Source organism: Mustela putorius, unplaced genomic scaffold (assembly GCF_011764305.1).
Source record: "Mustela putorius furo isolate JIRA1106 unplaced genomic scaffold, ASM1176430v1.1 tig00000275_pilon_pilon_pilon, whole genome shotgun sequence".
NCBI classification, from domain to species: Eukaryota; Metazoa; Chordata; class Mammalia; order Carnivora; family Mustelidae; genus Mustela; species Mustela putorius.
In genome coordinates this window covers 33,515,127-33,541,044 of record NW_025421341.1, presented here as the reverse complement: position 1 = coordinate 33,541,044, position 25,918 = coordinate 33,515,127, and the positions used below count along the sequence as shown (strand labels likewise).

At 45.0% G+C, this 25,918-nt stretch overlaps 1 protein-coding gene across 3 annotated transcripts; it reads right to left on the bottom strand.

The window, feature by feature from the left end:
• Window positions 1–319: 319 nt before the first annotated feature.
• COPS7B (COP9 signalosome subunit 7B) lies at window positions 320–25,722 on the bottom strand. Of its 3 annotated transcripts, none has more exons than XM_004773462.3 (8): window positions 25,521–25,721; window positions 20,819–21,115; window positions 18,967–19,144; window positions 13,761–13,836; window positions 10,648–10,736; window positions 8,372–8,574; window positions 5,562–5,667; window positions 320–1,551 (listed from the first exon to the last, which is right to left on the bottom strand). In XM_004773462.3, exons 3-8 carry the CDS (start codon window positions 19,126–19,128, stop codon window positions 1,393–1,395), a joined length of 795 nt encoding a protein of 264 aa, XP_004773519.1. In that variant the 5' UTR covers window positions 19,129–19,144; window positions 20,819–21,115; window positions 25,521–25,721; the 3' UTR covers window positions 320–1,392. The 3 variants fall into 3 exon arrangements, with proteins under 3 accessions (XP_004773519.1, XP_004773520.1, XP_004773521.1); XM_004773463.3 differs by having other exon boundaries at window positions 25,566–25,721; XM_004773464.3 differs by lacking the exon at window positions 20,819–21,115 and having other exon boundaries at window positions 25,521–25,722.
• Between the last annotated feature and the right edge of the window lie 196 nt (window positions 25,723–25,918).

The window sequence follows — 25,918 nt, the reverse complement described above, 5'->3', positions numbered from 1 at the left end:
ACAGTTTGGAAAAGGGGGAAATCTGTTGTTTAACCACGGAACTGAAAGAGTGTCACATTTTCCCTGAACCACCCTAATCCCAGACCCTCCAGATCCACCAGCTACACAACCCCACACTCCACAGTCACATACATTAAATCTACACTTTTATTTTTTTGTTCTAAAATGTGCTTTTTCTGTCATCGAACTTTAATATCAGTCCAGGATCTCCACCACCCCTTAAAAAAAAACAACACACGCACACAAACACACACGCCACCCTCCAACCAGGTGAAAAATCCCCGGCGATTAGTTTATAACAAATATTGACACAAAAGGGAAAAAAGCATGTTGAAATGTATTAGAATCAGAACCTGTACAAAAAAAAAAAAATTAAAATATAACCTGCAACTGTTCAAGTTCAGAAAGGCTAGTCAAGTCCTTTTCTCTTGCCAGGAGAATGCCATCATCAGAGGGCTCTGGGTCATCAGCCAAGGAGGGGTGGAAAGAGAGACAGAAGCAGCAGCAGGTCCTTCACCAGACAGAGGGCCCTCAGCACTACCATCCCCAGCTTGGACATCACTGGGAGGGACAAAAAATCTTGGGAGAGCAAGTGTCGACAGACGGTCCCTGGCAGCAGCTGGGACCTTCACACTGAAAACCAGTCTGAGGAGTCAGGCGGCAGCAGGAAGCATGGCCAGCAAAGAACACCAAACCGGAAGAAACTTCTGCCACCCAACAGACCCGTAGCTCCCTCCACTGATGCTCACATACCAGAGGTTAGTCAACCCAGTGCTCCCAACTAATGAGAGATTGGAGCTGGGCTTAAGAGGCTGAAAACCCGCAGGTTTAGTAAACATAGCCCAGCATCACATCCCTCCGTGGCCTGATTGGAGCTGCCAACAAGGGGTAAGGCAGGAGAGGGAAAAGAAAGCATCTGATACCCGGCTAGAGGTCACCTGCACCAGTGTGGGCCTGTGGTACTTGGGGCTGGAGAAGGCAGACGCTCCTCCCCAGAGAGAAGCCTCCTTCACCGTCATCCCTGTGGGCCGGCTGAAGCTGCCTCCGGCTTATGACCAGCCTGACAAAATGACATGGAGCAAAAGAAAAACTGGGAGGGAGACAGCCCTTAAACAAAGACAAGAACCTCCTGGAGGGCAGCTGGGCAGTGTCTGACCCTGTTGGGATGGCATCAGTGGAGCCCCTGAGTCTGAAGGAACAACTGGGGGAGGAGAGGGTGGGTGAGGAAAGGATTAACGGTTCTTCTGGAACAGTACCAACAGGGTGGGAGGCGCTGGTGAGGGGACGGGCAGGTCTGGAACTCACTGAAGGTAGAGAGGGGAGGAAATAGGCCCTCGGTGTCCCCTCCCCACCTGACCCAGGCCTGGTGAGTGCCAGCTGCCCCAGCCGGCCCTAGTGGCGGCTGGAGACCAGACCTTTCACTTTGGACATCTTCTTGGTGGGTTGCCTCTGCTCAGCGTGAGGAGGACACTCCCGTTCAGCCAACTGTTGCTCCATCTCCTGAGCCGAGGAGGAGGCGGTGGCTTTGAGTGTCTTCTTAATGTTGGTAACCTGGAGGGAGACACGGAATCAGTGTGCTCAGCCTGTAAGTGCCAAAAACTCATTGAAACTTGTTCGTACCATACTGGGGCCACCCAGGGAAGAAACCAGAATCCTCTATAAGAAAATCAGTGATTATCTTTAGAAAACCAGATGAGGAGAAGCAAGCAGGGACTACTCATAGAAGACACATGGAAGTGAGTTTAGCAAAAAATGGAACTAACACTTCCTTGGCTGAAAAGAGGGACTAAGCGAGTGGAAGTGGACCATCGGGCAAAGAGGTACCACACAGCAGGTGAGAGAAAGCACTGGTTCAAATGGCCTTAGAAACAGAAAGGGGGTCTTAACAACACTATAGTCAGTTAACCACTGTTCATGTATGAAACTAAAAATACTTTCACAGGCACTTTGGGAATACAGCTGCATGAGCTTTCTTGAATAAACAACCAGAGGATGGACTTCAGCCAACCAAGTGATAAATGATGAAAACACACTACCAGGACTGGCAAAACAGGATTAGATTGGTCTTCGGCACACGTTTCTTTACTTAACAAAGGAGGGCTCAAAATTACTGAAGCAACTTCTGAACACTTTCCACATTCCACACATCCTTGGTATCATCTGTGTACTGTTACGAATGTTTTACAATTTTCTTAAATTAGTTCCCAGCTTGCTTTTCATTCACGTACAGTGCTGCCAAGAACAGTCTTCTATGTTTACCTGTTTGTACTCTTGTGAACAGCTCTGGAAGACATATTCCTAGAAGTGAGCTTCCCAGATCGTAGCATTGGCATGTTTTACATTTTAACAACTACTGCTCTCCTGCCTTTTGAAAAGAGATCACTTCGTCTTGTACTTCTACTAGCTGTGCCCTCTTGTGCCTGTTTACACACACATTCCCCAACACCAGTTCTAAAGAATCTTTTATGCTTTTGTCCCTCAGCCAGCTGAGAAGAAGAAAAGAGGTAGGAAAAGCATTGGAAAAAGTGGAGGTAAAGGTGTTTCCCCAGTTTGATGACCCCCATATTCTCTGTGAAGCAGGGAGTCTATAAAGAAGAGAGCTGTCTATAAAAGAAAGGGAATCGTCAGGGTCAAAAGTTCTCAGCAGTCAGAATATCAGGAGCTTGGGTGAGAAGCAGGTTTAATACAGATAAGAAGCAGTGCTGTGACTGAGGCCAACACCAGGTTCCTAGAAGAGATCTATCATCTGCAAAATGAGCCTTGACTAGATTAAATCCCAACTTTTATTTAGGTTTGTGTTGTCATTTTGTGGTATAGGAACAGCCATGCCCTAAACTGCTGTCCTCTCCATCAGTACTATACCCTTCCTGAAAGGAGCATCAACAGAGGACTGCAGGCTGGGACACTGAATACAGAGGGCATCCTTAGTCAAGCGTGGCTTCACCCAGTGTCCCTTCCAGTCCAAGACACGCCATCTTGGGGCGCCTGCATGGCTCAGGTGGCTGAACGTCTGCCTTTGGCTGAGGTCATGATCTCAGGATCCCGGGATCAAGCACTGAGTCGTTGGGCTTCCTGCTCAGCAAGGAATCTGCTTCCCCCTCTCCCTCTGTCCCTTTGTTCTTGGTAAATTCGTTTTCAAGTCTACAAACAGCCTTCTATGCACCTCATGCTGGGGAATGATCAGCATCCGACATTAACTACCCAGATTATACATTTACTTAATGGAAAATGGACAAGTCACTGGGTTTTGACCACGTTCCCTCTCTTCTCATACTGGTCTGTTCCAGGTTTTCTAGAAGACTGTCAAGACAGTAGATTGTTGGGGTGCCTGCGTGGCTCAGTGGACTAAAGCCTCTGCCTTTGGCTCAGGTCATGATCCCAGGATCTGAGATCAAGTCCCACATCGGGCTCTCTGCTCAGCGGGGAGCCTGCTGCCTCTTCTCTCTCTCTGCCTGCCTCTCCACCTACTTGTGATTTCTGTCAAATAAATAAAATATTAAAAAAAAAAAAAAGACAGTAGATTGTTTTAACTGGTGGAGGAGGTGGCCTTGGTTTTTTCCTCAACTTTCTCTCAAATTTAATCAGATTATTACCACCACCTGGTGGCAGCATCAGGCTCTGCCGGCAGAGCAACCACAGCTGCGGTTTTTCAACAGTGGGCCTCTGAGAGCAAACGCATGTGCACTGGCGCTCTCCTTCTTTGTAATAACTGTAACTTAAGAGCCTACACTGTTCTCTAAGTATTGGTCATGCCTCACCACTAGCCAATGCCTTCTTTCAACAGATGCCATTTGTCATGGAAATGAACCTGAACAATTCAAAATTCTGTAATTAACGCATTCATTTTTGCTAGTGAGCACAATCCAAGCCCACCACCTACCACACAATTAGCAACAGTCTGGGCACAGCAGGGCTGCCAGCGGCCATCAGGCTCCTCTCGGGCTACCAACCAGGTTAAGATGGTTTGCTTCATACAGGCTACCCCAGGTTCGCGGGCACATCTCACCCCCAAACTTCACTTGTTTCCACGGTTTAACTTATAGGCAAGAATCAGTGGATGAGAGAGAGTGGTTAGTACTTCCTACTCTGCTCAGACATCAATCCCAGCTCAGAGAAGAGACCACAATATTCAAGACAAGGATTACACAGTTTATTAGAGAAGCAGCAGGCTTACAAATACTAATTGTATTTGTCATTGGCTTGTGCTAAATTAAATGTAGTTCAGACTTCTCTGGCTAGAAGTAGGGTTAAAAATTAAACAATGCCCTGAACATTCAGACTTGGTATGTACATATATGTATGTAGGGGTATGTGTGTACCCAAAATAAATGTGTTCTAGTTGATGAAAAGTGGAGTTGAGCAATCCACACGCACACAGGGTGTACCAGAAAATACACAGTACAACAAACAACTTGAGCACCTACTGTGGGTTAGGCACCCACTGTGACAAGGAGCTGGTCTTACAAAGACAAGTAAGGTTTTATTCTCAAGGAGTACATATAACAGGGTAAGGGAAATCCTTAAATTCCACAAATCCCCCTTTGGAAGGCACATCTACTTCTTATGTTTCTTTTTTATTAAAGATTTTATTTATTTATTTTGTAAGACAGAGAGAGCACAAGCAGGGGAAGCAACAGGCAGAGCAGGAAGAGGGAGAAGCAGACTCCCTGCTAAGCAAGGACCACCCCCCCCCACCCCTACCCCCAACGTGGGACTCGATCCCAGGGTGCTGGGATCATGATCTTAGCTGAAGGCAGGCACTTAACCAACTGAGCCACCCAGGCATCCCTTTTCTTAGGTTTCTTAACATAACTCTGGGTCCCATTTTGCCATACTCCTGGATACACGACTTAGAAACTTATTAAATACCATGAACATTGCAAGCTCCATCACACTAGAAAAGGACTTCCAATGCCACAATTTTTAGTTTATTGCTCTAAATTCCGAGGTTGCTCCACAAGTGCCAAGGCCACAGGCACACGAGCTCCCATTAACCCAAAGGCAAGAGCCTGTGTTCTGAGATGCTAATATGTCCAGAACAACCAGGTGTCACTAAAACCATAATCATACACTTTCTTCACTTGCATCTCATCTGCCAAATGTTTTCCCTTCCTTCCTCAACATGAAATTTCATGCATGTTAACAGGTTGTAATATCCATGTGTAGCTTCAAGAGTAAAATGCATAGTGCACCTACCACACAGCTTCAGAAGCAGAGCGGAACCAGGGCCTCAAAGCCCGATATGCCTTTACCCTGCTGCACCCCTTCCTCCACCCTTTCATCCATCTTTAAGACTCACCCCCAAATTAGTTTCTTTTGCTCTACAGCTGAGAAGTACATGTATACCATGGAGTGACAACATTCTCTGCTCTCTGAGCCTATTCACCCTATGCAACCAGGAATCAGAAAGGAGACAGCACGAAAAGCAGGGACCATGTCATCCACATCTGTACCCCACTAGCCCAGTGCTTGTTTGTTGGTGGCTGGTGCACCTATACCAAGAATCACAAAATCAGCAAACAGGGATCCCTGGAGCAGGTAAGAGATGTCCTCTTCCTTACCTCTGCCTCTACCTGCTGCTGAGTTCGGCTGTGGTTCTCCTTGTACTGGTTGGCTCGCAGAACTTGCTGCTCGATGCCTAGCAGAACTGCTTCACAGCCATCGCACCTACAACAGAGATAACCAGCCATGAGCCACAGAAAGGCCTGGGAGCTCTCCTCCAGTCTCCAAAACCTCTGTCTCCAACTCCTGATAAGGACTTCCTTTAACACCCTGTCTGCCAAGGAAGGCTCTTGCCCTTCACTCTTCCCAAGACCAGTATTTCTGATGATACAGGGCACACAGTTTCCTAGAACACAGCTTGAATGTCAATTTTTATATCCCATGAGAAAGGTTTACAGAATGTACCCCACTAAGGGAATTAAAACAGATCTTACAGGTGGCATGGATTCACCACTTTTCTCAACGGAAAAAAATGATATTCTAAAAGCAACCTATTTTATTTTTTTTAACATTTTAAAAATTTTATTTATTTGACAGAAAACGAGCAGGGAAAGCATCAGAGGAAGGAGAAGGCGGCTCCCCACTGAGCAGGAAGCAGGAAGTGTGGGGCTTAATCCCAGGACCCCGGTGATCATTACCAGAGCCAAAGGCAGACACTTAACTGACTGAGCCACACGGGTACCCCTAAAAGCATCCTATTTTAAATACTGGCCCTTTTCTCAGAAGTTTGTTACTTCCAGGACGCCTGGGTGGCTTCATCAGTTGAGCATCTGGCTCTTGATCTTTTTTTTTTTTTAAGATTTTATTTATTTGAGACAGAGAGCACAAACAAGGAGAAGGGTCAGAGAGAAGGGGAAAAGCAGACTCCCCGCTGAGCAGGGAACCCAATGCAGGGCTAGATTCCAGGACCCTGAGATCATGACCTGAGCTGAAAGCAGACACCTAACAGACTGTGCAACCCAGGCACCCCCCGGTTCTTGATTTAGGCTCAGGTCATGTTCTGAGGTCACAGGATTGAGCCCTGCATGGAGCTCCACGCTTAATGCAGAGTCTGTCTGTCCCTCTACCTCTGGTCCCCCCTCTGCTCCTCTCTAAAATAAATGAATAAAATTGTTTAAAAAAAAAAACAAAAACAAAGTTTGTTACTTCCTAATTGTCATTCCCCTCAATACTTCATTTCCCCACTTTTATTTTGAAAATGTTAAAAGCTAAAAAAAGAGTTTAAAGAATAGTACAATGCGGGGCGCCTGGGTGGCTCAGTGGGTTAAGCCGCTGCCTTCGGCTCAGGTCATGATCTCAGGGTCCTGGGATCGAGTCCCGCATCGGGCTCTCTGCTCAGCAGGGAGCCTGCTTCCCTCCCTCTCTCTCTCTGCCTGCCTCTCTGTCTACTTGTGATCTCTCTCTGTCAAATAAATAAATAAAATCTTTAAAAAAAAGAATAGTACAATGAATACATTTACCCTCTACCTCAATCCAGTGAAGCGAGGCAACTATGGGCATGAAAACAGCATCAGTCATCTAAAAGATGGAGTAAGGCAGCCGCCACAGTAGGACGGGAAGCCGAGATTTGCATGCTAGGGCACTTCCCTCGAGGGGTGTTTTCTAAGTTTATTTTCTATTTATTCTGACTGAACACTTTTATAATCTTTTGAAAGTTCCTGCCTGTGTCAGATGTTGTAAAGGGAAGGTGCTTGGGGCCACACTTGGGACAGAACCTGGGGTAAGGGTTGGACAGCACATGCCCTGCGGTCCAACAGCAGCTGAAGTGAGGGAAACTTGGATGGGTCTGGACAGGGGGGTCAGGGAGTCAAAGATGGGCCACTCATACCTGAAATGTTTGAGTCTATTTTATTTTCTTAAGTTTTTATTTATTTGACAGAGAGAGAAAGCAAGAGAGGGAACACAAGCAGGGGCAGTGGGAGAGGGAGAAGCAGGCTTCCCACTAAGCAGGGAGCCCAAAGCGGGGCTCGATCCCAGGGCCCTAGGATCATGACCTGAGCCGAAGGCAGATGCTGAACGACTGAGCCACGCAGGTACCCCTGCAAATGCCTCTTTATTTAACACTTCCAAGATGTGGGCAGCACCTATATCCAGCTCCCTAACCATCTGCATACAACTTGCCTGCTCTGCTTCATGATTTCCAACACCATGTGCCTGCCTGGGGACATGCTCTCCTCACCTCCAACTAGGCCCTAACCCTGCCCTCCTTTAAAACTCACCTAAAACCTCTCCTCCAAGTAGGCCCATCTGGCTTTATAAACTCCAAATCATTTTTATAGCTCCATAACAAATCCTTGGAGAATGTCCAAAGCTCTTGCAAACATTAAATTCCATTAAAATAGACAACATGCAAAAAAAAAAAATAAAACAGAGAACATGCAAATATCCCACTTCTTTTTATATACCAGAATATTATCATCAAATAGTCTGTGTGTGTGCGTCTGTGTTCCCATTTCAGATAACCCACTCCTTGTCTTCACTATCCCTCACGTTTTACCAATACTAGCACAAAGTTACTGACACTGAACGTGGGTTCTCATATCCATGGAATCTAAGCAACACTAACTTCCTGAGCTTGGTCAGACTCAGAGGCTGAGTGTGCAAAGCACTGGATCTGTGTCACATGGCTAGGCTTCAGAGGCTCCACCTGCCAAGCCTGCTATTAAATAGCCCCCTGCAGGAATTCCTGTGGCTGCACAGCTCTGGCCCCCAATGCAGCCCCACTCCCTGCCTTAGTGTCCTAAGGCTCCCGCCGCTACGCAGCCCCAGTTGATAATGGGAGACAACAGTTCCTGAAGCAGAGGCACAAAGGGCATGCCATACGTCCCCTTCCCTAATGAGAGGTGACCCCTCCTTTTTTCAGCCTCACCATTCATGCAAGGTCTTGACAATATTATTGATATCCTTCTTTCGGATGTCACGGCCAATGCAGAAATCCACTTCCAGCAGCTGGTTTCGCTGGTCCAGCTTCCCCTGGATGATGTCAGTGTAGACAGCCTCAATGATGAGGTCTTCTAGTTCCCGGAGATTCCGCATCTCCAGGTCCTTCAGCAGCACAGAGTAGGGGATACACTGCAGATAAAGCCATGCGGTATTTATAAAAACCATTGACAAGGGCTAAGGAAAACACAGGTGTACACTGTCTCAGGGATTTGGGAACTGCAGCCTGGTGGTTAATTATTAGTATCTATGGCAACGAGACTTAGATAAATGTGAGTCCTGGACTTCACCCAGCCTTTAACTTTCATATTGTGAAGCACTCTTAGAAAATGTTGCAGAGGGACACCTGGGTGGCTCAGTTGGTTAAGCATCTGCCTTCAGTTCAGGTCATGATTCCAGCGTCCTGGCATCAAGTCTCACACTGGGCTCCTTGCTCAGTGGGGAGCCTGCTTCTCCTCCTGCCTGCTGCTGCCCCCACTGCTTTGCATGTGCAGTGTCTCTCTGACAAATAAATAAATAAATCTTTAAAAAAAAAAAAAGTGTCCCAGAGAAGAATAGAAAATACTCAGTGTGTGCCACTGTGCCACCTTCTGGAAGCTTGGAGACATGACATAAAATGCCAGATCATCAAACTCTGAACAATTTCAGACACTGGAGAGGAGAACCGGCTGCCTGCTCAAGAGTGCACAAGCAACAGATTTGCAGACTAACATATCCACCTACTGGTGGCCAGTGGGTACTGCCAGCTCAGGGGTCATCCTAAAGTTTACCTCTGTTTTCTCTGACTCTTGCAACCAGTGTCAATTCCCCAACAATAGTCCCTTACTGGGTTATATAAACATTCTGCATTTATCCAAGACAAATGTATATCTAGATATCCAGTTTTCTGGACACACCAATTCTAGTTTGGAAGTTAACACAGCCATCAAATCTCAAAAACAGACAGGAGGAAGAGATATACAAACAAGAGATTAACAGTTAACATATCTAGAGGGGTCTTCTATGACTAAAGGTCTGAAACTCAGAGATGTGGATGGGCTTATAATGACAGGTTATAAAAATAAGGAAAAAAGTTACTCCTACTCTTTGCTACACTTGGGAAGTTCATGATCAGGCCAAAAAAAAAAAAAAAAAAAGGAGGTTAGGTCCTCCTTTCCTAAGAAAACAGGCCTCCTACCCGAAATGCCAGACTGAGAATCAGAAATCTGGCATCAGACCAGGGAAATGGTCTCAGCAACTGAAATGGCAATGCAAAAACAAATCCCCATCTCTCAAGCTCAGTCACAGAGGGGGATGCAAAGGGCAAACTTCTTCCAGTGGCGAAGACCCTCAAAAACTTGGGACAGTTATGCCAGGATTGGGCAGAGAACCAAAATCAACTGTAAATTAATGAAATCTGGCTCTTCTTTGTTAATGGCTAGGAGAACCTGACTGCAAGGCCTCTTCTAAATCAAGTTGGGCAGAGAACTCAGATACGATGGAGTGGTTATTTTACAGAAGGTTAGCATCTAGAGATGGCATATGGGTGCCTGGGTGACTCAGTGGGTTAAGCCTCTGCCTTCGGCTCGAGTCGTGATCCGAGGGTCCTGGATCAAGCCCCGCATTGGGCTCTCTGCTCAGCGGGGAGCCTGCTTCCCCCTCTCCCTCTGCCTGCCTCTCTGCCTGCTTGTGATCTCTAATAAATAAATAAAATCTTTAAAAAAAAATTAAGATAGCATACAAGGCAAAAGTCCTAATTAAGATAATTAAGCTTGATAATCCTCAGAAGAAGGCAGCATATTAAAAATCTAGCTCTCAGGAAGTCCAACAGAGCAAGTTTTTCCTCCAGACCAGATTCACAGTGCACTAAGCAACAGATGAAGGGGCTAACTTGCCTTGAGATGCCCCCATTTGAAAATTACCTATCTTGAAACGGCAGTCTCCCTTTGGTATGGCAAAATGTTCACACCCAGTGAGTCACCACAACATGCCAGAACTGAGACCTGTGATTCACAAGGTCTCCTGGGCATACTTTTCCTGAAAGAAATGGTGAATACTTATCTACACTATTTTAATTGTTATCTTTATCTCTGTTACCCTTTGCCAAGCCGATTTTACGCATTCATGGTATGACTACTGTACAACAGCTGGGAGCTCACGCGCCAATGCCAATGCAACACCTGCCTGAGGGTGAGGAGCAAGAGAGGAAGAGGTTTGGCACTGTACCTTCATTCTCGATGCCAAGCTCACGATGGTAAGGTGTTTCAGCTTGTTCTGCTGAGCTGTGCTCAGTTCTGGCAGGCTCTCCTTGTTGGCTGCTCAGTCCCACCCACCACAAAAATCAAGACACAAAATAAAATTAGAATTGCTTTATGGACTAAGCTCACCAACTCCCCACACCAAATCTACTATTGATTCACTGTTATGACTCTGCACTTATTCATGAAGCAAATGTTCCACAAGCAACTCCTGTCTTCTCCAGAAGACCACGTACTCCTGAAGAGCCAGGCATAAATGCACAAACGATAAGACAATCACCCGAATGGAATACTATCTGTGCCCTGTGTGACATTCAACCAAGGTCAGCATGTCTTCACTGGCAATCTGTTATATGCTATGCTGGGTTTTAAGTGATTCAGGGGAGTTAAGGATAGATAAGATGGGCCTTGTCAGACCACCAGACTTGTGAAACCCAAGGGCCTTGGACTTGCCCTCAGTCTTACAATTGGGTATTTCAACAGCTTCAGATGGAAGACAGAACCATTGGAAGAAAGGTACAAACTACTAGGAGAGAACAAGAGGCTGAGGGGGAGGGAAGAAGGAGAGAAAAGGAAAAAAAAAAAGAAAGGGAGAGTACAAGTGAGCGGGATCATCTTGGGAAGGACAGAAAAGAAAAAGAAAGATGGAGTCTGAGATGAGCCTTAAAGAATGGGCAAAACTGTAGTAATACCAGTAGTGATGGGGTGCCTGGACGTCTCAGTCGTTAAGCATCTACCTTTGGCTTGGGTCATGGTCCTGGGGTCCTGGGATCAAGCCCCGCATTGGGCTCCCTGCTTAGCAGGAAGCCTGTTTCTCCCTCTCCCACTCCCCCTCCTTGTGTTCCCTCTCTCACTATCTCTCTCATCAAATAAATAAATAAAATATTTAAAGAAAAAAAAAAACAGTAGTGATAGTGAGAGTAATGGCAGCAGCCGCAGGGCACACGTACACACATACCCAGTCAGTCCTCACAGCAACCTCCCAAGAAAGATCCCAAATGCCTTCAATTCCTTAGCCATAATCCTGGATTCCAAAAAGGTGAATCCAAGCTGTCTTCTTCTTGGGCGTGCTGCTGAAATTCATCTGGTGGCAATTCCTGACCTCAGTGAAGCAAGCTTTTAAACCCACTTGTTGTACAACTTCATTTGTTTAGTTCCAAACTGTGAATGCAACTAAATACTGGATACAGGTGCTGCCCACATCTTGGAAGTGTTACATAAAAAGGCATATGCAGGGGCGCCTGGGTGGCTCCGTCTGCCTGCAGCTCAAGAATGATCCCAGGGTCCTGGGATCGAGTCCTGCATCAGGCTACCTGCTCAGCGAGGCATCTACTACTCCCTGTCTCTCTCACTCCCCTCCTCATGCTCTTTCTCTCTCTTGCTCTCTCAAATAAATAAATAAAATCTTAAAAAAAAAAAAAAAACACAGGAAGCCTGGGTGGCTCAGTTGGTTAAGCAGCTGCCTTCAGCTCAGATCATGATCCCGGCATCCTGGGATTGAGTCCCTCATCAGGCTCCTTGCTTCTCCCTCTGCCTCTGCCTGCCACTCCATCTGCCTGTGCTCACTCTCCTCTCTATCTCTGACAAATAAATAAAATCTTTTAAAAAAAAAAACAAACAGAATTTTAAGAAATAAAATCTTAAAAAAAAGCATATACATCATATTACCTCTTTAAAATCCCCAAAATCCTAAATTCTGAAGCATCTAGCCCAAGGTGGGCAGGTAAATGATTGTGGACCTCTATTATTACTCCCATCTGACAGATAAGGAAACTGGGGTAGAGATCATTTAATTTGCCAAAGGACCCATAAGTAGAGGAAGTGGAGCTACAATATAATTCAAGCAGTCTGGTTCCAGAGTCTGGGCAATATTGTCCCTTTAGTGAGGATGGAAACAGAAGACACACTCATTGGAACAAAGCAAAGTTCAGGATAAACTAACACGTGGCAAACTGTCCAGATGATATAGCACAGGGTAGGTACAAGTGATCAGGAGGAAAGAAAGGGAAAAAGAAGTTTGGGATATAGTAGGGAAGGCCCTGAGTCATACCATTAAAGTAAACTAAGAGGCCTTTGTCATATCAACAAAAACTAAGGAAGCCAAACAAAAAAGGGCTTGGGTGGAAGGTAAGTTACTGTTGAGAAGTGCATTCACCTTATTCCTGATACTTAAGATCCTAATACAAAATGACTTATACGACCAAGGTCCCGGCTGGCTCAGTCAGTGGAAAGTGTGACATTTGATCTTGGGGTCATGAGTTTGAGCCCCATTTTGGGTGTGGAGATTACTTAAAAATAAAATCTCTTAAAAAAAAAAAAAAAAACTCTAAAAAAAAAAAAGGGAGAAAGAAAAGGAAAAAAAGATTCAAATGACCTACAAAAGAGAATGGGCCAAATATGGAGTTTTAGATTATAAAATGTTAAAAATGACTAGAAAGACTCTCTCTCTCTGCCTGCCTCTCTGTCTACTTGTCATCTCTCTCTGTCAAATAAATAAATAAAATCTTTAAAAAAAAATGACTAGAAAGATGTAAAATATGAAAAAATGCCTATGAAGTAAATGAAAAAAAAACCACAGTATCGTATACAAACTAAATGACACCTACATAACAGAAAACACAAGGGGCAAAAGTCCAGCACTATAATGCTAACAGTAGTTTAATGGTGATCAACTGCAAGTGACTTTGTGTCCTATTTTCCAAATCTTCTTCAATATAGTGACATTATTCTGATAATATTCAAAATACTTGAGTACTTTTCGGGTGGGTATTCTGACACTTCACAACATTCCAAGTGTTCTACAAACACCAGTCCTTAAGAATCTCATCTGGAAAATAAGGACTATATTTACCCATAAGCATAAACATAGTCCCTCTTTTACTCACAGAGAAAAATAAAGGGTGAGAAGATAAATACCTCACGCAAGGTTACCTACAATGCAGAGTAAAGTGGGAAACAGCCAGGTAAGAAAGTTCCCACCCCATGCTTATATTCCAGACCCTAGTGATCCTCATGGAGGCAGTATGTCCAAACAGAGTGACATAATTAAGAAAAGTCTTTGGAAGATCTTAACCAACTCACCTATGTAATCTGGGTATGTTCCATAGGCGAAAAGGTTCAGCAACTGCAAATATGCAGCATTAGCTCCTTCCGCAAGCTGAGGAGGGAAAAAAACCAACAACAGTTCATAGACCAAGCTGTCTACCAGTCACTGCAGTGTTCAAGCAAAGGGTGACAGTCATGTGCCACGGCTGACTGTTTTACTAGATGGTCCTTGAGGTCCCGTCCAACTCTGTTCTTTGGAAAAAATAAGTTAAGATTTATTTAATTTTAAATTTAACTTTTCTCCCTCAGGAACACATGTTTTACACTCCACATAGATTGCCTAAGCAACTGCTTTTGACACACACACACAGACACACACAGCAATGAGTACTGGGAGCAGTTCAGGTTTTCTTAGAATTTCCATGCCATTAAGATAAAGACTGGAGAGGCACCTGGGTAGCTCAATCGGTTAAGCATCTGACTCTTTTTTTTTTTTTTTTTTAATTTTATTTATTTGACAGACAGAGATCACAAGTAGGCAGAGAGGCAGGCAGAGAGAGAGGGGAAGCAGGCTCCCTGCTTAGCAGAGAACCTGATGTGGGACTCAATCCCAGGACCCAGGGATCATGACACCAGCTGAAGGCAGAGGCTTAACCCACTGAGCCACCCAGGCACCCAAGCATCTGACTCTTGATTTCCACTCAGGTCATGATCTCAGGGTCTTGGGATCAAGCCCCACATTGGACTCCAAGCTTAGCGAACGGTCTGCTTGAGGATTCTCTCTCCCTCTGCCCCTTAACCCCCCTAAAATAAATAAATCAATTGTAAAACAAAACAAAAAAACGAAGACTGGAGCAGCCCTGTCTACACAACCGGGTTGACAGGTACAAGTAACAAGCCACTATCAGTCCACACTGAATGAAGTGTAGGGTAGGTTCCAAATCATTTCAGAACTATGTGAATAGTAATTCTCAACAGTAGTGAGTGCTGGGAAAGATTAGCACAGCATAAAGTGTGACAGAACAGTCCATGTGGGACTGGAAACCACAGTATCAAGCAGTCCCAAATAAAAACGTTCATTAAAATTACTTAGACCGGGGCACCTGGGTGGCTCAGTGGGTTAAGCCTCTGCCTTCAGCTCAGGTCATGATCCCAGGGTCCTGGGATGGAGCCCCACATCAGGCTTTCTGCTCTGCAGGTAGCCTGCTTCCTCCTCTCTCCCTGCCTGCCTCTCTGCTTACTTGTGATCTCTGTCAGATAAATAAAGAAAAAATCTTTAAAAAAAAAAAATTACTTAGACCTTAAAAAAAAATTACTTATTCCTCCCTAATGTGAATGACGAAGAGCCATCTGCAGAAGTAAAACAGACACAGATACTCTTCTGCCTGGAGCCGCTCTGCTCTGTTGGCAGTACTTAACTGGGTGTTTCTTTTACTCACAAATATGTACCCACTGCTCCTTTAATTTATCAAACTCCGTAAAGCAGTACTACCAAGGAAGTACTCTGTGGACACCAATAATACTACTACTTAATTTAAACCATCTTTTAAAAAAAGTTTCCAAGGGGCACCTGGGTGGCTCAGTCAGTTAAGCATCTGAATCCTGATTTCAGCTAAGGTCATGATCTCGGGTCATGAGATCAAGCCCCACATAAGGCTCCACGCTGGGCAAAGAGCCCGCTTAAGATTCTTTCCCTCTCCCTCCACCCCACTCCACCCCCGCTCTCTAAAATAAATAAAATTTTTAAATATTTTATTTATTTATTTGACAGAGAGAGAGAGAGAGATCAATCACAAGTAGGCAGAGAGGCAAGGCAGAGAGAGAGGGGGAAACAGGCTCCCCACTGAGCAGAAAGCCCGAAGTGAGGCTCAATCCCAGAACCCTGAGATTATGACCTGAGCCAAAGGCAGAGTCTTAACCACTGAGCCACCCAGGTGCCCCTAAATAAATAAATCTTAAAAAAAAAAAAAGTTCCCAAGAACTACAATCATCTTAGACCACTGAAAAGCAACTAGGGTTTCCAGCTCACACATGGAAAAAACAGATATGGCGAGAGAGTGGTGATTTGCTCAGCACCCCCATTGAGAATTCTGGCTTCCTACTAACCCAGTCTACCTTCTCAGGTTGTAAGAACCTCCTGAGGTCTTGAAATCTAGCCCCTACTTTTCAGACAGATAATTACAAAACTAATCCTAAAGGACTATTTTCTTTACAGCAGATACTCCACAACTTCTTCCACTGGCCTAAATCAATGTCTTTCTATTTTAATTTTCATCCATCTCCTCTCAGCCCATCTTTCACAGTTACGGAACAACTACTTGGCATATTCATTCAGATTTTTTTATGAACCTGAAGGAACTTATTACCCCTTTGTCATCTCTTCTGTTGAAAAAATAATGAGCCATCAAGCCATAAAAAGACATGGAGAAAATTTAAATGCATATCACTAAGTAAAAGAAGCCAATCTGAAATGGCTATTTACTGTACAATTCCAACTATATGACATTCTGGAAAAGTCAAAACTAGGAAGAGGGTAGTCAGATCAATGGTTGCCAGGGATTAAGAGGGGAAGGAGGGATGAATAGGTGGAACACAAAGGATTCATAGGGCAGTAAAGCTACTCTGTATGATACTTTAATGGTGGACACATGTCATTGTACATTTAGCCACACCCACAGAATGTACAACACCAAGAGTGACCCCTAATGTAAATTATGGTCTTTGGGTGATAACAATGTGTCAGTGTAGGTCCCACACTGGAGGGGGGATATGGGTAATGGGGGAGGCTATCCATGTATGAGGGCAGGATATACTGGAAATCTCTGTACTTCCCTCTCAATTTGCTGTGAATCTAAAACTGCTCTAAAGGGGTACCTGGGTAGCTCAGTGGGTTAAGCCTCTGTCTTTAGCTCTGGTGATGACCTCAGGGTCTTGGGATCCAGCCCCGAGTAGGGCTCTCTGCTCAGCAGGGAGCCTGTTTCCCACCCCCCGCAACCTGCCTCTCTGCGTACTTGTGATCTCTCTCTCTCTCTGTCAAATAAATAATAACCTTTAAAAAAATGAAAAATAGGGGCGCCTGGATGGCTCAGTGGGTTAAAGCCTCTGCCTTCGGCTCAGGTCATCATCCCAGGGTCCTGGGATCGAGCCCCGCATCGGGCTCTCTGCTCAGTGGAGAACCTGCTTCCTCCTCTCTCTCTCTGCCTACTTGTGATCTCTCTCTGTCAAATAAATAAATAAAATCTTTAAAAAATAATAATAATAAACATTAAAATTAAAAAATGAAAAACAAAAAAATAAAACTGCTCTAAAAAGAAAGTCTGTTTAAAAATAATAAAGCTAGGGGCACCTGGGTGGCTCAGTGTGTTAAACCACTGCCTTCGGCTCAGGTCATGATCTCAGGGTCCTGGGATCGAGTCCCGCATCGGGCTCTCTGCTCAGAGGGGAGCCTGCTTCCCCCTCTCTCTCTGCCTGCCTCTCTGCCTACTTGTGATCTCTCTCTGTCAAATAAATAAATAAAATCTTTAAAAATAATAATAATAATAAAGCTAGGGCACCTAGGTGGCTCAGTGGGTTAAAGCCTCTGCCTTCAGCTCAGGTCATGGTCCCAGGGTCCTGGGATCGAGGCCAGCATCGGGTTCTCTGCTCAGCAGGGAGCCTGCTTCCCTTCCTCTCTCTCTGCCTGCCTCTGTGCCTACTTGTGATCTCTGTCAAATAAATAAAAAATCTTAAAAAAAAAAATAATAATAATAAAGCTAGTTTTAAAAAAATTTCCTCAGGATTTCTTTTACATCTCTGGTAAATTAAATTTTTACTAAAAGCCTACTATGTGTCAGACTACATATTAAGCACTAAGAAAACAATGGGGAGCACAACAGACCTTACCCTTACAGAGCTTACAGTCTAATAAGCAAGGCTGACATTAAATAAAAATTCATGGGGTATCTGGGTGGCTCGGTCAATTAAACATCCAGGTCTTGACTTTGACTCAAGCCATGAGCTCAAGGTTGTGAGACTGAGCCTGGGTGTGGAGCACACTTAACATTCTCTCTCTCCACAGCCCCCTCTTAAAAAAAAAAGAAAAAATCCCAATTAGAACATAAAAGTGGCTCTTTCTATCTCTGTTTTTTACAGGAAGCCAAAATGACGCCAGGTCAGCAATGGAGGGTCATGGGGAACTGCTCTAGTTTCCTAATCAAGAGGAAGAAGATGTACAGCAGTGAGTCCCAAAACCCGAAGGTCCACACCTCTGCCACCAGGTGCTGATTCACAAGGTTGTGGACATGGAGCCAACAACTGACAGCAAAGGTGTCCTCAAGGTCACAAAGTGAAGAACCAGCCAGCAAAAGTCAGTCACTTCCTCGATGTGGGCCACCATCGACACCAACGCCCAGGCCACCCTCAGCAGCATGGTGCACACAATCCGTGAGAACGAGCACCGCACTCATCTGCATGTGGCAGCCGCCCCCAGAGCTAGCACCACCCCAGGCAGCCAGAGAGAAGCTGTGACAGGAGAGCGGAAGCTGACCCACCCTCCAACTTCGGAGCACAATCCCCAAAGCAGTAAAGACGCCACCAGACTTTTCAATCAATATAAAAGTATGAATCAATAAATGTAAAAGCATCCAAAGTGAGAAGCAGATGTTGAAAAGTACAAGATGCTTTACATCTCTTCATTCAACCTAATCGTTCTTCACCAACCTTCTCATTTTTTTTATAATTTTTTTAAATTTTTTAATAAACATATAATGTATTATTAGCCCCAGAGGTACAGGTCTGTGAATTGCCACAACCTTCTCATTTTTAAGGCACAACAACCACAACTAGACACCCCCAGTTTCAATAACAAGAAATCAAAAATAGAAGCAAACAAAACAAAAGGGACTACTTTCCAGCTTTTCGTGTTTTCACATATTACACAAATGCCTGAAACTACCTCTGTTAAGTATCAGCTATGCTTATGCTCCACTTTTCTTATTTATCAGGTTCAAGGGGATTTTTCCCCTATCTTTCAAATTATTAGTAACCCAATCTAATTTTACCACAAGTTGAAATGAAAATATTGACCAAGAACCCAAAACATCATCCTTGCTCTCTTTCCCTCTTCCCGGCCAATTCCCATCCCTCCCTGAACAGCGCCCCTCACAGGTCCACAATGCTTCAGCACCGAAATTCCCTGGAATCCTGGAGAATCACAGCAAGGTTTAGAACAAAGACCGGGAAACTGTTCGGAAACTGCTCTTACCTCCTGAACATTGGCCAGCTCCAGCAGTTCTCCAAAGACATATACTCCAGGAGCCTCCAACACTTGGCTTATGAGAGCAGTGAGGGCTGAGCCACTGGTACCTTTGGCTAGTAAAATAAACTGTTCCAGGAGATTACTTGAGGGTTTCTGTTCACCTGCCATTCTCTGGCCTTGAGATCTGTCCAAAAGAAAAGTGTTTCAGCCATTCTTCCTTCTCCTTTGCAAAGTCTATGCTTATTTAATGCCAGATCAGACATCAGAATACTTTAACTTTATAGTATCCAAAAAAGAAAAACAGTCCAGATGCTATAACCACTTTGTGAGATGGGCAGGGTTCCACCTAGAGTTAAAGGAATTGTGTCCTTGCTCAGAGGTTGAAACACTTAAGAAAAGCCACTTCATCCCCATGTGGCAGTCTTCCAATACCAGCACCTTTTAAGCCCTTAAACCTCACTAGACCCAAAGAAACACATAGGAGTTTCTCAGTAGCTCTTCTATATTTACCTCACTTACAGATTGTAGTTAAGAAACAGAGAATTTTGCCCATACACAGAGAAAGGAGATATAAGCAATTGCAATCAGTTACAGCTTACAGTATGTTATTTGAATCCCACCTACAGCCGATACAAATAAGGAAAACCGCAAAAAGACATTAAAGATGTTTTGTTTAATCAAAGAAGTCATTTAAGCCTAAATGACTTGGGGAGAAAATCCTAATGAAAGATAAGCAACATAATCAAATTAAGAAAATACATGCTGTCTAAGTCCTTGAGGAAACTCCCCTTATTTGACCTCCTATAGCTATGTGATTTTACCAAACAGGACTTCAGAATTTGTACAAAATCTCAAGAAAATAATAAAATGATCTGAGAAAACAATGCCATCCTGAAGACACGAGGGGCCGAGGGTCCCTCAATTCTATAATCCACTTACATGCTGAGTGTATGGGAATACACACTGCAGACCTACTCTGCAGGAGTCCTGTGTAAGAAAAGACTACTCCACCAACAACACATTTGGGGGCACTGTGCCAAAATGAAGAGGAGGCAGAGTAAAGTGAAGAAGAGAATAATTCGAACGATAGTTTGGTGCAAGAGAAACCAAGCTTTCCTGTGGAGGTAGGCATACAGAGCAGCAGTCCTTCCACAGTATGAAAGAAACAAGCATGTCGCCTCACATAGGTTACATAAGAATGTCTTGTCCGAAACAGAAAAAGCGAAGCGCTAGGGAAGAAAAGTTGCTGAGGAAGGAAGGGATAAGAGGAGAGAGACAGGATAAGGCGGGAGAGAGGGGGTGGAACGAAAACCTCCCCTCCAAGCTGACACGTGTGGAGATGAATGGAAGTACCTGGGGTGAAGAGGGAGAAATGGACAGAAATTCTGGTCCCTTTAAAGGAAAAAAAAAAAAAAAAAGGAAAGAAAAAAGAGAGGGAAAAAAAAAATCTCGGCCTAAGGCGCAAAGCCTGTAGGGGCAAAGAGTAAGGAAGCGTTGAGAGTCCCTTTTTTCTGAAGTGGGAGGGCCACAGGCTGCGGCATGGGACACAGGGGAGCTGAATTCGCGTCTTGCGGGGGCGCTATCTTGATGCACAGCAGAGGGGCAAAGAGGCAGCCTCTGGGGGTGGGAAAGCGAGAAAAACCTCAGTTGAGGAACTGAGGGTTGCAGGCTGGGGTGTACTTTAAGGCCAGCGGCATTCTCCAGGCAGGGCCGCGGGTGTGGAGTGAGGAGCCGCGGGGCGCGCTCCCCGGGGCGGGGCCGGCTCGGTGGGGCCGCGGGCATTCCTGGAGACTGGCGCTAAGCCAGACAGCTGAGACAAGCCTGGCGCGCCGGGCCCCGCCCTCTCGCCGACCCCTACCTGCCCTCGCCGCCACTCCGTCCTCTCGGTCGCTGGCTCGGCCTCCCGGCGCCTGTCCGCAGGTTGTCAAGCGTCCATGATCGGCCCGGCGTCCGACGCTTTTCTGCCTCCGCCGACCCGTTGGCCTTGCGGCTCCCCCGGAAGCCTCCCGCCGCTGCACTCGAGTTCCGCCCACACTAAGTTCCCCCCGCGGCGTTGGCAGCCTCAGACCTCCAGGGCTGCCTGGGCCTGGGAGAGACAGTCCGAGGTGGGTCGGTCCGAGGTGTGTCGTAGCCCAGGAACCAGGTGGAGAGGAGCCTGAAGAGAGGAATGGAGTCTAGGCAGTGCGCGCGCCCAAACCATCGCCATCACCCTCACCATCCTGGGCCCGAAATACACTGCTTTGGTTGAGCTTTACCTCTCAGGAGCTCCCTACGGCAGCTGTAGGATAGCTGCGGCTATCCTGGGATACAAAGACATATTAAGTGTAATATCAACTCCCGTTTATTGAGCGTTTTCCCATGTGCCAGGTGTGTCACTGTTTCGTTGAATTACCATAACTCTAAGCTTAAAAAATCTAAAAGCTGGTTAAGTGGCAAGGTCGTCTTTGGACCCCGGGCTATGGGAAGCCAAGACCATATTCGTGACCTCTGTTCAGAAAACGTCTTAAAATAACAAAGAGATGGGTTGAGCCAACAATGGTTCTGTGAGCAAAATGACATCCGTGGCTCTGGAAGAAGGCGAAGGAATGCTACACAGCTTAACAATTAAGCTGTTTCCTTTAAAGTACACACCAGAGACTTTTGGGTCTTAAAGACAAGGAAAAGGGTTCTATTTGCTTTTAGTGAATCTGAGTGCAGATATCAGACAAATGCAAAGGAGCCTAGCACCAACCCACTGGTTTATTAAAAAACTGTCTCGTTCTAATTTCTATGTTGTAGAAGATTATATAAAGAGAAGAGAAGGTTCTTGCCCTCAAAAAGCTTCACTGTGGGGGCGCCTGGCTGGCTCAGTTGATAGAGCATAAGACTTTCAATCTCCAGTCGTGAGCTCAAGTCCCATATTGGATATGGAGCATACTTCTGAAAAAGGGGAAAAAACAAGCTTTCATGTGTTAAGTGCTATGAGGGAGATATGAAAACACTTTGGAAGCACAGAAGAGAGTATGTATGTTGGGGAAGAGAAAACTGGCATCTTCTAGGCAAAAGGGGGAAGAAAGGACAGCAGACCATAGCATAGAGGCTTACTCCATGTAGCAATATACTAATGCAGAAAAGAAACCCAGAGTGTCTGGAACCCAAGGTTCAGGGATGAGAAGCAAGGGCTGCAGACCTGGAGTCAGGTCATCAAGAGTCTTGTAAACCACATGCAAAGCACTACACCCAGTAAAAACCTTAGTACAGTGAAATTTCTGCCTGGGAGAGCACACGGCCCCTGAGAGAGACAGACCTGTCTGGCTATGACAGACAGTTGCCAGTACAACATACACAGTATGACAGCACAGTACCCCAGTGCTACAGATAACGGCTCCCTTGCCTGTGCTCTGGGCAGAGGTGATTTAAGGCACAGTTCTGGAGGAGATGAGGCTTGAGTTGAGCATGGAAGATGAGCAAGCAAATCACAAAAAGTGTAAGCATATAAAGGAGTTTTTATTTTATCTTAAGGGCATTGGGGAGCTACTTGGGGCTTTCAACCTGTAGAGAAGCGTGAATAATTGGCACTTTAAAATGATCACACTGGCTGCTATTGGACTGGATATTGAAAGAGCTGGAGGCAGGGAAACTCTCGGTGATTGATACAGTATAGATAAGAGGTGTGAGATCCTGAACCAAGGCAGTGGCAGTTGCGCATGAAAAAGAAGGGACACTGTTGGAGACATTTAGACTATAGATCTATCCCAACTAGGTGACCAGTTGAAGGCAGGAATAGGGAAAGAGGATATCACCCAGGATTATGGCTACGTAGGCCAAAGCTGTCTTGGAGGTGGTGTTAAGTGAATGGGACTGCAGAGGAGAAAAAGCAAATCTGGTGGTGGAGGGAAGACAACTAAGTTCTGTTTGTGTTCATAAATATTCTGGTAGTGCCTCCACTTCCTTCAGAAAAATGTCCAGTCTGTGAAAAGCCTTCTCAGTATGCTTCCCTCCTATCTTTCCAGCTACGTCTTGCCCCACCCTCTTACAGTCCGAACTGCAGGCCTTCCCATGCCCAACACAAATTGCACCTTCCCTCTCTGACACAGGGGCCTATGTTCAACCTTGCTCCCTCTTCTTTCTTTTGCAATGCTCTTCCCTCCTATTTGCCTGTTAAAAATCCTACCAAGCCTGTAGGCAAAGATTTCTTAAATTTAATGCAAAAAAGCACTAATCATAAAAGAAAACACTGAACTATTGTACTACATTAAAATTAAGAATTTCTGTTTATTGAAAGACATCAGTGCGAGACTAAAAAGGCAAGCCACAGACTTGGAAAAGATATCTGTGAAGGCTGTATCAAAGAATTCCAAACCCAAACTTTATAAAGAACTACAAATCAGTAAGAATAAGATGAAAAAAACCCAACTTGAAAAGTGGGCAAAAGACTTGAACAAGCACTTCACAAAAGAGGACACTGAGTCAAAAAGCATATGGAAAGGTGCTCAACACCAGAGACAATGTAAGAAAAAACTATTAATAAGATAACACATTTAGGGGCACCTGGTTGGCTCAGTGGGTTAAGCCTCTGCCTTGGGGTCAGGTCATGATCTAAGGGTGCTGGTACTGGTATTTGAGCCCCACATCAGGGCTCTCTGCTCAGCGGGGTGCCTGCTTCCCCCTCTCTCTGCCTGCTGCTCTGCTTACTTGTGATCTCTCTCTCCCTGTCAAATAAATAAATAAAATCTTAAAAAAAAATACCACATTTAGCCAAAATACCTCAGTTATAAAGACTTGTAAGACCCTGTTTTGACAAGACTAAGACTCATCTAGAATTTTCTTATATTGCTGGTGAAGGCTAACATTGGCAATATCTACTACTATTGCTGATCATATGCAAACTGTACAAGCCAGCTACTCCTCTCCTAGAAATGAGTGCAGAGTCTGAAAAAAGAAACCTGTAAGTACACGCACTGCAGCTTTGTTAACAAAAGCCCAAAACTGATAACTGATAACCTAAATACCCATCAACAAACTAGACAAATATTGCTAGATACCTATGACATAATACTAGTAAGCAATTAAAAAAAAAGTTACTGTTCCATACAACATGGACGAATCTCACAAAAACAACTGATGAACAAAAAAAGCCAGACTCCCAGTGTACTTACTGTATGATTACATTTAAATGAAATTCACGACAAAACTGATTTATGGTAATAGCAGTCAGAAGAGTGGTTATCAGGATGAGAGGATGCAGTGCAGAAGGGGCACAGGAGTGCTGAAGTGTTCTATATCTTAATTTAGGGGGTGGTGAACACAGGTGTATACGTATAGAAAAGCAGTGCCCTTCCTGCATATGTCATACCTCATTAACAAAAATTTTTAAGATAAAATTTTATCTTAAAAATTTAAGATAAGGGCGCCTGGGTGGCTCAGTGGGTTAAGCCGCTGCCTTCGGCTCAGGTCATGATCTCAGGGTCCTGGGATCGAGTCCCGCATCGGGCTCTCTGCTCGGCAGGGAGTCTGCTTCCTCCTCTCTCTCTCTCTGCCTGCCTCTCTGCCTACTTGTGATCTCTCTCTGTCAAATAAATAAATAAAATCTTTAAAAAAAAAAAAAAAAAAAATTTAAGATAAATTTTTTTAACAGAAAAAAAAATCCACCCATCCTTCAAATTCAAATGCCCCCTCCTCCATCAGTTTTGTCAGCAGGAATTAATCTTTCCATCAGAACCTCTGTGGCATTCTGATGACCTTTCCCTTATGACATTTATTGCAGCTTCTGTTGAATCTCAGCAGACTTTCCTTTTTTCCCTAACTAGATGGTTATCTTCCTAATGACAGTGACAATGCCTTTCACCCTTTACCGGAAACCTGAAAAGGTTCTTTGTTGAATTATAATGGAAGGAAAAATTGGGTGGTTGCCTAGATGGGTGAAAGGGGGATGGGAAGAGGAAGGAAAGCCTAGTAAAAGAGATAGGAAATGTCCAAGCAAACCCTCGCCTACACGATTTTACCTAGTTCCTAAAATCACATTAAATGTCACCTTGAGCAACAAACAAAGAACAGATCAAACCACTAAGTTCTTCCTAGATTGAAAATAAATAAACATCACACTCCTTCCCTTGCAAGAAACCACCAAATGAATGCTTGCCTAACCTCTGGGTGTTTCAACCTGGATGGGGAAACTTCACCAAGGAGAATAATCACATAGCCATGTTGCTAAAAATATCGCCACCTTAATGTGGTGTAAACAGCGCAGACTGCGGGTCAGGAGACTTAGAGCCGAATTCTAACTCTTCCCCAACTTGCTGTAACCGGTGGACAATCTCTTCACCTCTCTGGGCCTCAGTTTCCTCGTATGTAAAACGAGGAGTTGGATTGGCAAATTCTCTTAATAACCCTTCCGGTACGGATATTCTAAGTATACAATCGCTCTCTCTCCCAGTCCAACACAGGAGCACACCAGAAATCCCTGCAAAACAAGTCGAAGGCGCCCCAGACCAACAAACAAGCACGATCTGAAAGAGTCATTTTGTCATATTATCTTCCACGGTTTAATCAGTGTTTTTGTTTGTTGTTTGCAGCCTTACCATGATTTGCAGGAGATTTCTGAGTTCCATGTAAACAGATGTTACCTCTCTGTGGGCTGTCATCCTCTTCTGAGAGTTAAGGGGGTCTTCCCGCCCAGTTTCAAGTCTCCGAATTCAGAAACCCCCGAAGCTGAGGGAGGGTTTACGAATTTGCGCACACTGCGCGGCACACTGGAGTCTAAGTTACAGAGGAACAGGCTGCAGGGAGTGCTGGGATTTGTAGTCCCTGGGTCTCTTTGTTGCGTGCTGGGATCTGTGGTTCCCCCCACCACCACCGGGCACTCCCCCTGGAATGCTGGGAAACGTAGTCCCTCTCACATCGCACAGTGCAACGCGCAGTCACCTCAGAGCATTAGTGTGCTCTGAGCTGGGAGCGGGCCCCTCGAGCCTCTGCAGAT